Source organism: Hesperophylax consimilis, chromosome 9 (genome assembly GCF_061612785.1).
Source record: "Hesperophylax consimilis isolate HC1 chromosome 9, BYU_Hcon_1.0, whole genome shotgun sequence".
Lineage (NCBI taxonomy): Eukaryota > Metazoa > Arthropoda > Insecta > Trichoptera > Limnephilidae > Hesperophylax > Hesperophylax consimilis.
In genome coordinates this window covers 39,191,656-39,206,612 of record NC_142844.1, presented here as the reverse complement: position 1 = coordinate 39,206,612, position 14,957 = coordinate 39,191,656, and the positions used below count along the sequence as shown (strand labels likewise).

The 14,957-nt window shown below is 32.5% G+C and overlaps 1 protein-coding gene and 1 long non-coding RNA gene across 6 annotated transcripts in view; both read right to left on the bottom strand.

The window, feature by feature from the left end:
- Positions 1–4,338: 4,338 nt before the first annotated feature.
- On the bottom strand, positions 4,339–7,145 carry LOC149421336 (uncharacterized). The gene is made up of 3 exons (XR_016302618.1): positions 6,609–7,145; positions 6,045–6,506; positions 4,339–5,941 (listed from the first exon to the last, which is right to left on the bottom strand). It is a non-coding gene; the product is annotated as an uncharacterized LOC149421336 (long non-coding RNA).
- A 2,770-nt stretch (positions 7,146–9,915) lies between these two features.
- Positions 9,916–14,957, bottom strand: part of MRP (Multidrug-Resistance like Protein 1) — an 82,603-nt gene continuing 77,561 nt past the window's right edge. For all 5 annotated transcript variants that reach the window (XM_089635953.1, XM_089635956.1, XM_089635952.1 and 2 more), the window contains 2 exons: positions 14,618–14,784; positions 9,916–13,484 (listed from right to left, as the gene is read on the bottom strand). In XM_089635953.1, the coding sequence (XP_089492079.1) occupies positions 13,290–13,484; positions 14,618–14,784 (362 nt within the window). In that variant the 3' untranslated portion in view covers positions 9,916–13,289. The remainder of the gene's footprint in view (positions 13,485–14,617; positions 14,785–14,957) is intronic.

Below are 14,957 nucleotides of genomic sequence, written 5' to 3'. Positions count from 1 at the left end.
AAATTGAAGAAAACAAAGAAGACCCGAAGATATTATGGAACGCAGTAAAAGAAATTAACAACATAAATAAAAAAACCAGCAGAACAAATCAAACAAATAGAAGTTAATGATACAATAATAAATGACCAGACTTATATTGCGAACACATTAAACAATTACTTTGCAGACATTGGTCAAACATTAGCCCGAAAACTATTGAATAAAATGAACACTGATGAACATACACTTGCTGACAAATACAACACGAATTCCCAAGATACCAATACATTTAGAATTAAAACTTTCCAAACCAAAGACATAATACATCACATAAACAAACTGAGAAACGATTGTGCGACTGGACTCGACAAACTTGACACCAAACTTATAAAAGAAATAAAATATCAAATTGCTCTTCCCTTCACACACATCTGTAATCTCAGTATCACTAGTGGTATATTCCCCAGCCATTTTAAAAGTGCAAACATAGTGCCAATTTATAAATCTGGAGACAAAAATAATCCCACAAACTACAGGCCAATCTCTCTTTTGAATGTGCTCACTAAAGTACTCGAGAATCTAGTAAAAATCCAATTTGTAAACTACTTAGACACACATAAAATCTTATCAGAAAACCAGTATGGTTTTCGAAAAAATATGGGACCACAAGATGCAATATTAAAAGTAACCGAGACCATTCTAAAAAATGTTGATCAAAAAAAAAGTTGCATTGCGGTATTTCTGGATCTGAGCAAAGCTTTTGATACAGTGTCCCACAAAATCCTCCTTAAAAAACTGGAAAACATAGGTATTAAAAATTCAGCTTACAACTGGTTCAAATCATATATAACTGACCGCAGCCACTCACTAAAAGTAGACAATATAACAAGCCCAAATAGATACATAACTTACGGAGTCCCCCAAGGAAGTACATTAGGACCCATCCTGTTCTTACTATATATTAATTCCTTATGTCAGCTTGACATAAGTGGAGATGTTATTTGCTTTGCGGATGACACTGTTCTTGTTTTTACTTCGGATTCTTGGACAAGTGTATATAAAAATGCAACTGAAGGAATAAATAAGATTAAATATTGGTTAGACAATAATCTGCTGACACTAAATATAGATAAAACAAAGTACATGACATTTAGCATAGATCCCAGACGACAACCAAGACTCGATGAAAACTTAACCATTCATGACTGCACATCTAAAAATAACTGCCTATGCAACCCATTAACACGAACTCAGGTAATTAAATACCTAGGCATTTACATTGACAACTATTTTAGATGGACAGAACAAATAAATAAAACAGCGGGTAAAGTTAGAAAACTGATATATTTCTTTAAGAACATACGAAACATAATGCAAACGAAGACTCTAAAAACAATATATTACGCACTAGCCCAATCAATTATCACTCACGGTATGATTGGTTGGGGTGGTGCTGCTAAAACTAATATGGACCCTCTTGTCAAAGCGCAAAAAGCCTTAATTAAAGTTATCACAAAAAAACCTTACAGATTCTCGACAATACAGTTATTTAAGGACTTCACCGTACTAAACATACAGCAACTATACATAAAAATTATAACTCTATATTACCAAAAAGACAAACTTAACCATCATACTATACAACACAATTACGAAACAAGAAACAGACATCAACACATGACCCCGAAGATAAATACCACCTATGGACAAAGACATTTTCATAATCTGGCCCCAAAAATCTTCAACTTAATGGAAAAAGATATTAAAGACCTGGCAACAAGTGTAAATATAAGACACAAAATCCACACATGGATAGTCAACAAAGGCATTGTATACTGCGGACAGATAACATCTACAATACCATAAACTATAGCACACTCCACGCCTGAATTTTTCTCTTTTGTTCTCATTCATTTATTTGTATCTGCATTATTTATTATGTTTTATTTTTAATTTTCATCTATCCAATTATTTATCTTTTCTGTATATCTTTTTTTATATCTGTGATTCTATATTAATTAGCATTATACAAAATTAGATCAAACTCCCGCCACCTCGGAACAGGCTCAGCCTAGTGAGGTGGATTATACCAAAAAAATGTATGTTAATTTATTGGTTAATAAATAATTAAAAAAAAAAAAAAAAAAAAAATATTGTGCTGCTAATCGTTACCTTACTTCAGCGAACTTAACTTTTTGCTCGCTGGCGGTTAATGTACGAATGATGTCGTCATTTATTCGAGACATGCAGGAACTCTCCCGATGCCAAAATGATTGCCACATTCCTCCAGCTCTTAGAAATGATACTCCGATGTTGTGTTATGGTTGTCTACTGTTTCTTAGGTCTATGGGTGGGCTACACTAGTAAAGTAATGATTCCATAGGGGTGGGCGACTTACTGGTTGAAGCTGGTTGGTGCGCGTGAAGGTTACCTATAACAGCTCCCGCATGTTCTTTTCCCAAAACAGATTTATTTTCTGTCAGGAGTTTTTCAAAGACAAAGTCACGCTCGAAGAAGCCGGTTATAAAGTGATAAAGATAATTATGAGTTGAAATTTTAGAATTACATATGTATAAGACAAAATTCGGTTTCGCACCAATGTTAATGTTATTTTTCTAATAACGACTCGAAGGGTGCTAAAGCACCTTTGGTCCTGTGGGCTTCCAATATTCTGAGTTTTTTGTGTAGCTATATTTTGGTGGGAATTTAACAAAATGGATGTTATTCTACATAACTAAAATTAAATTAAGAAAAGATCCTTCACATATATAATGTGTCCAATAGTAGGTTTCAGGGATATATTATTCTAGTATTTAGTGTCCAATGACAAATACACAATAATTATCATTATACAAGTTAAAATTCAGATACATATCTGCTTCAAATTGTGGAGAGATGTTTGGTTGTGAGGTTAAAAAACAGGAATATATATTATTGATTAGGAAAAAAGTAACAGTAGTGCCTGCTAATGCATTTTTTTGTAACTTTTTAGGTGAAAACTCGTGAGTTTAAAAGTTTTTTTTTTGGCAATTTATATGTTAAATTTTAAATGTATATCGTCCACACAGAAATTTTTAAAGTAAAAAATTTGAAGGGTGTCAAATGTTTTTGTCAATGTTAAAGAAAAAATAATAAGTAACATCACTTGCATTGTCAATGTTAAAGGAAAATAAATAAGTAACATCACACGCATTGTCAAAGTTAAAGGAAAATAAATAAGTATCATCACACACATTGCGAATGTTAAAGGAAAATAAATAAGTAACATCATATGCATTGTCAATGTTAAAGGAAAATAAATAAGTAACATCAAATGCATTTTGTAAATAAAGACACTTTGAACAGTGTTGGTTTCGAACAAAACCCTCAAAAAATTTATTAAATATTGCATTTAAAATTATGATAAAAACATTTAACATGCCGTTACTTAAAATTGAGTACACATCTGTACAATAAAAAGTTGTTCCAAATAATATTTTAAGATAATTCCATTAATATTATTGTTGGGGGAGCATTAAGTGCCTGTGAGAATATTGTATTATTTAATGTAGACTTGTTTTATTAACGTGTGGAAATTATATTTTTATTATTGTTTTGCTGTAGGAAATTATCTGTAAGTATATTATTTATAATAATTTAAAACATTGTATTTAATTTATAAAATATTTTCTACAATAAATCTTTCCAAACCTAATTGAAAACAACTTTTTAATTTATTTGTAAATAATCCTGGTTATCACCAGCCTTTATTCAATGGATTCTTCTTCTTCATTCAGACTTTTATTCTTTGACTTACCCATTCTCACAGTATTGGACAGAAAGGGACGGTGCATATCATGTGGTTCAAATGTGTTGGCAATGGGTTCTTGTCGGCGACATGCAAAAGAAATAAAATAGTTTTGAATTGAAAAAAAATGTAAACAAAGACCAATATTTCATCTCCTTTTTAACTCCAAGTAAGTTCAGAAATCGCTGGTTAAAGTCTGTTGGATAACTGATACACCCTGTATCACTGAATAGATAATACACACTAGAAATGCCTTCCATGTAGATTTGAATGGACACCAATGTCGCCACTAACTTAATACCTTTTGGTTCTAGCCCATTTACCATGCGCTTTGCCTCTCTCACCCTTGACATTGTATGTATCGCCATCAGAGATGTGCTTTATTTCAAATAAATCCATTTCAAATGGAAATGCAAAATGGGTATTTTCCATTTTGCATTTTAAATGCTTTTCTAAAAACCATTTTGCATTTTGCATTTTAACCGCTTCTGTGCCAAGAGCGAGTTAACTCGCATTCTTGGCCTGCTGTGCACAGCTACACTTCTACCTACTGGCATTTAAAAGGTTAAATGAAGACCCCAAGGCAAGAAGTTGTTAACTTACATGGAAGGCATTCTGAGATATTTAGACTTTTGCGTTTTACCTTATAATTTTTTATTTGAATGTCATATACAATGTACTGATCCTTCATGGTGTAGTAAACAATCCAAATTTACATTACATATAGTAATATTAAGTAGTTTTGCAGTCTAAAAGTTAAAATAAACATGTTTTCTACAAAAAAATGTAGTTAACATGTTCATGCCATCTTCAGGGATAGGTGAGGAAGACACAGAATTAAAAGGCAAGAACATGTTAAATTCTTGTTGTTTTATTTAATCAAACAAATTAAACATTTTTTTGTTGATATAAAGTAACTAAATAATAATTATTATTGAAAAGAAAAGGTAGCAGAGTATGTGTCAATTTTTTTTTGAGACTTTTAAAAAATCCACGAAAAACCTCATCCAGGTATGGTAACAATTGGATATCATTCCATTTGGCCGCATCGATTTCTTTGTTATCTCTCACTTTTGATGACAGCATTGGCGGGGAAGATAATGTTTCACACCTTTTTTTTTAAGATCCACTTCTTTCCAAGGCTCTTCTTCGGACAGTGATTCGCGATATTTATAAATCCCGAATTCCTCCACTCTTATCCAGCGAATTCCTTTTTAAAATTAACCTTTTTTCCGATAGTGTTTTTTGTATTGTGTATAAAGTTCAATTGCTGCCCTAATTCTTTAATATTAACAAACTTATCAGCCATCATTGTCACGATGGGTATATTTTGTGTGTTAGCCGACATCATTAAATTTACATATTGGTCCACTGATTGAATGGACTGGCATCTATTAAATTTTTTTTTCTACCAATGCAAAATCTCTATCAGAGTCCATATAAGAGTGACCAACCTCAGGAAATTTATGGTCAGTTATTTTTAATTTTTTTGCTAGAGTTAAATATTGCCAGAACATAATCAAATATATATTTTAGTTTTGACCGGCACAAGAGTCACTCCAAGCAATAAGGTGAGACTTGTTGCTCTGAAGTTGCATGGTGCTGACAAAGGCCATTAAACAACTGGCAATTTCCTCGCTCCCTCTGCCCCCTTCGTTTTCACTCCAAACATGGAAATATGCCCTCCTTTATCACACAATGTACTCCCAAATTATAGAGCCACACTTTTCTTAAATAGAAAGCCACGTTTGTGGATATCTTTGGGAGAGGTAGCGTCTTTTCCAAATCAAATGTGATGAAACAAGTTTCATTTGGTAAATGGATTATAAGGCTGGTTTGCAAACTTGTTCATTATTTCCTTGTACTGAAACAGAGTACGTAATATTGCAGGATCGTTTGGCCGAAGTGATCCTGGTTATATTTTAAATATTCATCGATCTCAATAACAAAGTTAATTGGGCTTCTGAATGTAGTGAATAAAACTCTAGAAAGAGTTTTTGCCTAACTTCGGCATTAAATCTTGAATTACATTTCAATCTGCAGTTGCTACCACAAAGATTTTCTTCCATTTTTGGTGTTTTAGCAGGTTTAAGGCTTTTTTATAATTAACATAAGAATCACCTCTCATCCTAGCGTCCCACGCTATTTCTCTTGCTCGCCCTAGCTTGGGCCTCTCTGAAAATAATACACACATTCATATCAGTTAGCGAACAGTCAAAAATGTTTTTTTTAAAAGTTAATCTAAAATTATATACCTAGGTACAGCAAGACAAATTACCTTCTAAATGACTGTTTTCTATATTAGAAACGTTTAAATTGTTTTCTATTTCGCTTTCAGCGTCCTCAGTATATTGTCCTACACTGCTTTCCACAGCAAGAGCTGCATCTGAAAATAATAATTTAATCTTCACTACATGCAAACCAGTAAAATAAAATTCAATTCAAGTTATAAAGCCTTATCCTCACCAGTTTGATTTAAAGTATTGAGTATCTCATCTTGTTGTACGTATTCCAAAATTATATCTCCTGTACAGTGGTAGTAGCGATATACTCTAGACTTCTCTGATTATCTTCTTAAAATACAAAGTACAATAAAATAATCATTTTTAGTTCTATGTACAAAAGAATTTAGTGTCACAATAAAGTATTTTTAAGTTTACCTTCCATTAAAATGACATCATGTTGAGGTATACCTAATAATATCCCAAACTCAACACCAGTAAAGAGTCTTGAACACTTTCTGAAACGAAATATTGTAAAGCATTAATGAAGGAATTCAAAACATAAGAAAACATAAAAGAATATTCAGAGTCACAGAGTAAAACTTTTTTTTTGCATTTACCATCCATTAAAATTAAATTATTTTGAGGTATTTCTAAATGCTTCTCAGGTTGTACTAAATTAGTGGACTCTTGAACACTTCCTGAAACAAATTAATAAGCATTACAATAAAAAATTGTTGACTTTTAGACAGAAAAACACCAAAACAAAAATGATTCACCCATTTTCAAACTACTTTAAGGATAAATTAAGATGAACGATAATGTTTTATCCAGCTTACTTGATTCCCTGATCAATTTTTGACACATTTTCACAATTTTTTCACCTCTGGAACTCATTTTCGATGATTTTTAAATAAAAAACACGCACTGCAAAACTTTTTAAAACCACCGAGGTAAACGTCAAAGTGAGTGAATAACATGTTAACCATAGAAATCTAAACCAATTTAGATGGGAAGAAGTTGTTAATTACAGAATTACGGCAAGAACTTGCTAACTTAGTAGTTAACAAGTTCTTGCCCTGATTTTATCAACTTAATGTCACAGAAACACGTAGTTAACATGTTCATCACATTGATTTAAGCATGTTCTTGCCGTTTTTAAGCTCTGGCATGGTGTCCATTGGAAAGAGCGTATGCGATTTAGTTTAGAGAGCATTCTAACTCATTTTTTACAAAAATGTAAGTTAACAACTTCTTGCCTTGGGGTCTTCAAATGCTTTTCTCAATGCATTTTCCATTTTAAATGTTTTTTTGCAACATTCTTCCTACTATCTCCACTCATCTTTTTTTCATAAGCCCCAAATGTCAGTCGGTCCTCAACCTCGCTATGAGAGATAATTTAAATTTTTTAAGTTGCTCCCTGGTAGAAGCCCTGGCAATCGAGTGATACCATTACAAAAAATACTGATTCAAATACTGAACATGGGGCCATGACGCTGTAATATTAAATGTTAGATAGCAGTTTCTATGTTTTTACGTTGGCAACATTTGTCCCGCGCAAATTTATTGTGGTTCATAATCTGTAGTCGTGGCATTTTTTGATTTACCATCATGTAATATGTTTGTTCTACATTGATGTCCATTATTAAATGACAAAACTGTTTAAAAATTCTATAATTATTTTAATTGTTTGACCTGAGAAACCATTTTGCATTTTCAATGCATTTTGAAAATAGGTATTTTGCATTTTGCATTTTAAATGCTTTTCTAAAAAGCATTTTGCATTTTCAAATGGAAAAGTTTTGACCCATTTCCATTTTGCATTTCAAATGGTTTTGGGTACCCATTTTGCACATCTCTGATCGCCATCCCATTTGAATTTTATAATCAGATGAAACACAGTATTGGAAATTGAAGGCGCGATACACATGCTCAGTTTTATCCGTTCGATCAGACATGGATAAGACCGTACAGTTAAATTGCATTGCTAATCTACCAACACACGCTCAGTTGAAACTGTGTGATCAGGCAGTATGGTCTGATCTGTCGGTAGAACTACATCTTGTGATCCGTCAGTAACTATTATTGTTACTATAGAGCGGAGAGGGTTTACGTACAGTCCCCGTAAGCACTTGGCCCATTTAAACTAATTTTTTAACAGTAACCTTTCATAAAGTTGAGCAGGGTTGTCATTGGATATGAGGCTATATCTTCTGGTTCCACAATGTGTCTTCCCAGGTCTCATCTCTCCTCTCTACTCACCTTGGTTCCCCGAAGGCCCCACGAGGGAAGATGGTCTCATCTCTCCTCCGTGGTTCCCTGAAGACCCCACGACAAAAGAGTCCACTCCCCCTTGGTTCCCCGAAGACAAGAGAAGATGGCCTCATCTCTCCTTTCCACTCTTCCTTGAATCAACCAAACTGAGTGGTCTATAGGGTTTTTATTTTATTTTTTTTTATATTAACTCCACACAAGAGGCCCTGAAGAAAATAATTTCCCTCAAATAAGTGGTAGTCACCCAATTGTATATGGAGATGCGTGCTATACATACATGTGTGCGGAAACATTTCATTAATGTTAGTCAGAACAATTAGTTTGTCTCAATATCTAATGTGTTTAGATAAATAATTTTTAGGACAGTCAACTTAATAAACAAACAGCGAGTGTTTCTTTTAAAGATGCCGCTAAATAACCCTAACCTTTTTTTAAAACAACGCTCTAAAACCTTCTTTATTAAACTAATCACATTTTTTAATAATAACAAAACAAGGTTACATATTGTTCATCTATTTTTTTCGTAATTTTAATGCTAGCAGTTTAACCTTTCCTTATCTGTGGTGTGTATTTACTACACATTGCTTCTAATAACTTTAATAACTCTATAAATATAATAAATTCTGGGTTCAGATTTTAGGTATTCCTCCGTTATACATTTATGCACTGAATTAAAAAATAATATTTTACATAGTTTTCAAATTCAATTAAAAATTAGAGATTTTTGTTAAAAATCGGGAACAAATACACCAAAACAATCAACCGGTTGATACTAATATGCGAAGAGTCTTCGAGGAAATGACACGCTATTGATGTCTCGCTTTAATTCGCTATGCGGGAACATGAGACATCCACACGTCTGCAGTTGTATTTTGATTTAGACCATCGATACCTACGACCGCACAGCTGTGTTTATGTCAGCTGCCAGCCGCTAGCCAGTCGCCCGCGAACCGTCGTTAGATGTGGACCCCTCGCACGTTTCTTTAGCATCTGCCGATGGTTTTTTCATGTTTTCAGCAATTAAATTACAATTTATATCACGTTTGATATAAAATATAATAAAAATAATCGATTAGCTATGAATATTCATATTTTTCCTAAATTAAATCGCTTATTTTGAGATGTGTATTGACTACACAGCACCGAAACGTTTGGATTTTTTTAGCACAGTAAGGGAAAGGTTAATAACCCAAAATTTACGCCGCACAAGGAAGAGAGTAATTGAAGTTTCTTCTCGATCCCTAAGGATAAATAAATATAAATATGTTATATGTAGTGTTTTTTGAGGTGGAGTTGTCTGGATTCTGTTTCAGTCTTTTGGTGTCAATATGTTTTCTACTTCTGATCTCCCTATGTTTTGTATGCAACTTTTTATTTGAGTTTTAAAGGTTATAATGTTGTTGCGATTTTTGAATGAGTGTGGGATTTGGCTGTAGAGTATAAAAAGCTTTCTTGTCCAAATTTTTGTATTCGTTTCGATGAAGACATGCAGTTTTCATGAAATACACCCACACATTGCACAATTCTTATGTTCTCCTTTATTCTATGCCCCTTTTATTTGCCATAAAATTAATTATGTACCTTCTTATTAAAGTAATGTGGGAAAACTAGGAAAAGAAAGAAATATGAATTGAAAAAGTAAATTTTATTTACAATAACGTAATTAGTTATCAGGCTCCATAGTATAAATATGATGAAAATGTCTTAGTATAATAGGTAAAATTAATACTGGCTTATAAAAACATAAGTACATAATATCATAAATCATGAATAATCTACACTTGGGTTCTTTGAAATATAAAAGGCATATAACTAATGGCAATGGTGGCGATGGTGGCACTGGTATAAAATTATTGGCATGGTTTTTTGTTTTTAATTTAGATCACGACAAAAGAAAGAGGAAAAATGAACACGGTTGAAATTATGAATATTTCAGATAGAATTAATCACAGTTTATTTACGATTTATCTTATTACAGACTTGCTTAAAACTTAAAGGATTTGCTCCTCGACCGAGTGAGTGAGCACTTATTACTGGGACCCTGCACACAATACAAACAATGTAACATGTATAAAAATTTAAAAGAATAACAAAAATATGGGTTTTTGGTTGATGACAAAAAATTAAGTATTATTAGACAGAGTGAAGAGCAGCATATTGTAAACTAAAACACTAAAATTAGAAAAAAATCTCAATTTTCACATAGATGTGTGGTATCTTTACATACATTGGAAGTGACAAGGTGGGAGATACACACATGAATACAACATGCAAATGCACACAAAATACAAATAAAGTTAGACATTATTCAAAAATAATTTCACTAGTCTCACACGAGTGCTACTCTCGTAATAAATGTGGCCTTGGCCTGTTGTAGTGAAATAAGCCAAGCCCAAATATACATTACGAGAGTATAGCGCTCGTGTGAGACTAACTTATTTTACTTTTATAAATTGAGTTTAAAATGATTGTTATGCAAAATGGTCTTGATTCCTTTTAAAATGCAAATTGGATAAGTAGATAATAATTATTACCGCTTTCGTGTCACAATAATTATATTTTACAATTGATGACAAATTTGTAAAATTGACTAAAAAAAAAAAAAATTTTATACATATTATTTGCATCAAACATTAAGTTACTTAACAATAGAATAATATATCGATTATAGTTATTAGGGCAGGTACTGTGTTGAACATAATTTATGGTTTAGCGGTGTTGTAATGGATGGTACAGTTTTTATTAGTAATTAATTACAGCAATCAGAGGACCTATAAATGTCCTAAAATGAGAACATTTATTAGTTAAAATTATTAAGACACTGGATGAATTTAACAATAAGTAGCTGCACATACATACGTCCATAGGCACTTAGAATATTTACAATACAGATGTCTAAATTTGGCGACAAACAATAACAGATTAAGTAATAAGAATAATTGATTTTATGTATGTACCTATCTAATAATTTATTCAATAAAGTACCTAAGATAAGTAGCAAATGCACGGACTTAGTGAGTAACTTACAATATTACAAACACAATTTTTAATTGTTAATTTTTGCTCAGAATAATTCTGTTTAGTTTTTGTTGAAGGTGGGAATTATACTCGGCACCCTATTGATAAATAATATAACATTTTCACTGTTTATTTGTTTAAAATATAAAGATTCTTGGACACATTATTTTTTTAAACATTTGTATGCCAATATTAAAAGTAATACATATGTAGCGGTTACGTTACCGCTCCTAGGGTCATCATATCATAACCAGACTGCACGAGTTAAAAAGCTGAATTAACAATCAGACTTACGAAACTTCAATTAAAATATCGGTACCGCGATACGTAAAACTGCTGATAAGAGAATGTTTGCATACAGGGTGATGCAAACTATAATATTTTTATAAATAACTTACAGCTGGGCGAGGCCCAATGTAAAATAGTGTTGTTCTTATTGAACTGTTTTAGATGTGGTATATTAAATCAGTAAACTGCTCTGGACTTATCAAATAATAAAGTTAAATAATGGTTAGCAAGAAAATGATGCTCGGAGAAAGGTAACTGCTCTATCTGAAAATAAGTCACTTTTACATCGAACGCTCAAAGCATGAAGATGATCAGTTTCATATTAAGATTAACAATGAGGTACGAGATGATAATTAACTAACTAGACTACCTATAAAAATTCGGATGTCAATTATAGCAACATTTTAACAGTGTAAAACGTATTATATAGTAAGTACATACAATAAAGAATATAAAATTACAATAATTTGTGTATAAAATGTTTTAAGGCTGCCACTTGTCGATTACAGAGCACCACTAGTTATTGGCTTAAATGTACACTACCATATGATAGTCCCAGAGAGAGGTAGTATGTGACGTCACCGTTCTAGTATCTTTTGTTTTCTTACAAGATATGTGTCTAGACAATCTCTCTCAGAGACTACAAACACATTGTCACTACGGAAATCCTTTCCATAATCCCTCTTCTGGTATAAGTTATAACCATAACACAACCATATATACAGAGAATAAAGAAAACATAAGAAATGCGTTGGGGCGTGTTTTTGTGTTTCACCATCATTATGAAATTCAAACAAGATTGCGACTTTATGTCAGGCAAGTCAAGCAAGTTAAGAGATTCAGAGTGCATGCTAAATGGGCTAGAACCAAAATATACAAAGTCAGTGGCAATACTGGTTTCCATTCAAATCGACATGTATATGGAAGGCATAAATAACTATTGTTCTTTTTTATTCTATGCATTTTAGTTGAGACTTTTCAATAAATATTGTATACAATAATTTTTTTATGTAAATTTACAGGAATACAAAAATGGTCAACTTTACATAACACCGTTTTGTGATAAAACCACCTTAAGAGCGCTGAAATAATAACAATGGAAAGAAAAGGAATATCAAATGGAAACTGCAAATTCATTACCATCTGCATCACATCACGGCGGACCCCTGGAAAGGTTCTACAGTGAAAATAGGATCTCCAACGGGTTGAACCGCCAGTGGTTATTTATCTTTCATTGAAAGTGGTCAAATATGACTTATGCAGACATGTTTTTGCATCAACGAACATTTGTGAACTCGCCATTTAATGTTTTCTGAAGCTGGCAATATTAATAATGGCATAAAAAAATATTACAATACAATCTATAGACTTAAATCTTTTTCAGCTAGGCATATTATAACGGAACCAACTCCACAATCACGCTATGTTCTTAGGCTCACATTAAATTAATTGAAGCAAAGTTCATATGAACAATATTATAATGTTATATTTGCAACATTGTGTAATAAATGCTTATGTTTAAATAAATATACTTAAGTAAATCAAACATTGAACAGGCATACGTGACTTAACTAATTAAACATTACAAATATACATATAATACTTTACTTTTTTTAATTAAAAAAAATATACATAAACAAAGAATAACTATAAATGAACACTAAAACAACGTCACAGATTATTGAGAACACAAATTGTGTGGCAAAATTAAGTATTTGTTTTCAATTAACGAGACCAGCATCCTTGGCCATTCCGTAGAAAATGGAGGTCTTGTCTTTGAGTAGTTTGTTGGGAGAGTCGAACTCGGCCAGCTTTCCCTTGTCCAGGACCAGCACTCGGTTGGAGTCCATGATGGTGTTCAGGCGATGGGCAATTGTGAGGACTGTGCAGTTTGCAAAGTCAGTCCTGATTGTGCGCTACAACAGATAATACGTAAGATATTTTAATATATAATATTTTGGATTCCTGAAAGTCAGTTTTTTTAATTTAACTTTGTACAGTAGAACCCCGTTAATTCGAATTCCGATAACTCGAAAAAACGTGTAAGTAATTCGAAATTTTCGCCAAAAAAATATCCACAGAAATTTTTTTTCATACAAAAAGCTTTTTTAATTCAAATTTCGTTAATTCAAATTTCGTTAATTTGAAATTCGAAATTCGTTAATTCGTTATTCGAAATTTATTTTTGTCTGCGCATGAAAATTTGTCCGTTTAATTCGAAAAAATTCGATTTTTTAGAAAATAAATCATAAAATTTCGTAAATCTGAATCTAAAAGACAGCCATCACGGTACACCGCCGAAAAATGTATTTTTACTTGGTTATACATCGTCTAAATTAGTATTATTATTTTGTAAATTGGAATTGATTTACATTGGAATGTCCTATTTATTTCAAATATCCGAGTTTGAATGGCTGAGAAAATTCATTTTACGCAGAAATATGTCAGTTTTACGAATTTACACCAAATATCTGAATCCAAAGAGTCGGCCGCGACGGAACCCTGCTGCGAAAATTCGATTTACGCGTAAATATATCGCATTTTTACAAATCTATTTCGAATATCTGAATTTAAAAAGGCCGACCGCGACAGAAATCGGTCGCGAAATTTCGATTTACGCTGAAATATATAATATTTTTACGATTTTACATCAAATATCTTATTTTAAAGGGTCGGCCGTGACTGAAATCGGCCGCGAAATTTCGATTTACGCATAAATATGTCACATTTTTACGAATCTATTTCGAATTTCTGAATTTCAAAGATCCGGCGCGATGGAAATTGGCTCCGAAATTTCAATTTACGCGGAAATATATCGTATTTTTTAGTAAATTTACTTCGAATATCTGAGTTAAAAGATCCGGCGCGACGAAAATTTACGTATAAATCAACTAGTTAGATTCCATTAGGTTAGTTAGGAAAAAATATAATAGCTAAATGTAAAAAGGGCAAACCGTTCCATTGATTCCTTTTTCTTAACGAATGGAATGCAGACAACAGATAGGAAAGCTGTATTTGTTCTCCTGTACTTCAATACATTATAATATACCTGGATAAGGTCATCGGTCTCCAAGTCCACGGCAGCCGTGGCTTCGTCCAGCACGAGGAGTTGGGTCTTCCGGAGCAGGGCGCGTGCCAAACACACCAGCTGTCTCTGTCCCACCGACAGGTTCTCTCCTCCCTCACTCACCACATGGTTCAGACCTGCTGCCAAACCTAAAAAAATTATATTTGGTTAGAGATTTTATATATTTTTTTAAAACAAAGAAAGGCCCACATTGCTGTCTCCCACGTTTCACCTAGTCTTTATAACAATAGTCCAGTACTTAAATATTTAAAAAAAATGTATATATATAAATTAACTTCAATGGCAAAGTTTATACATGAAC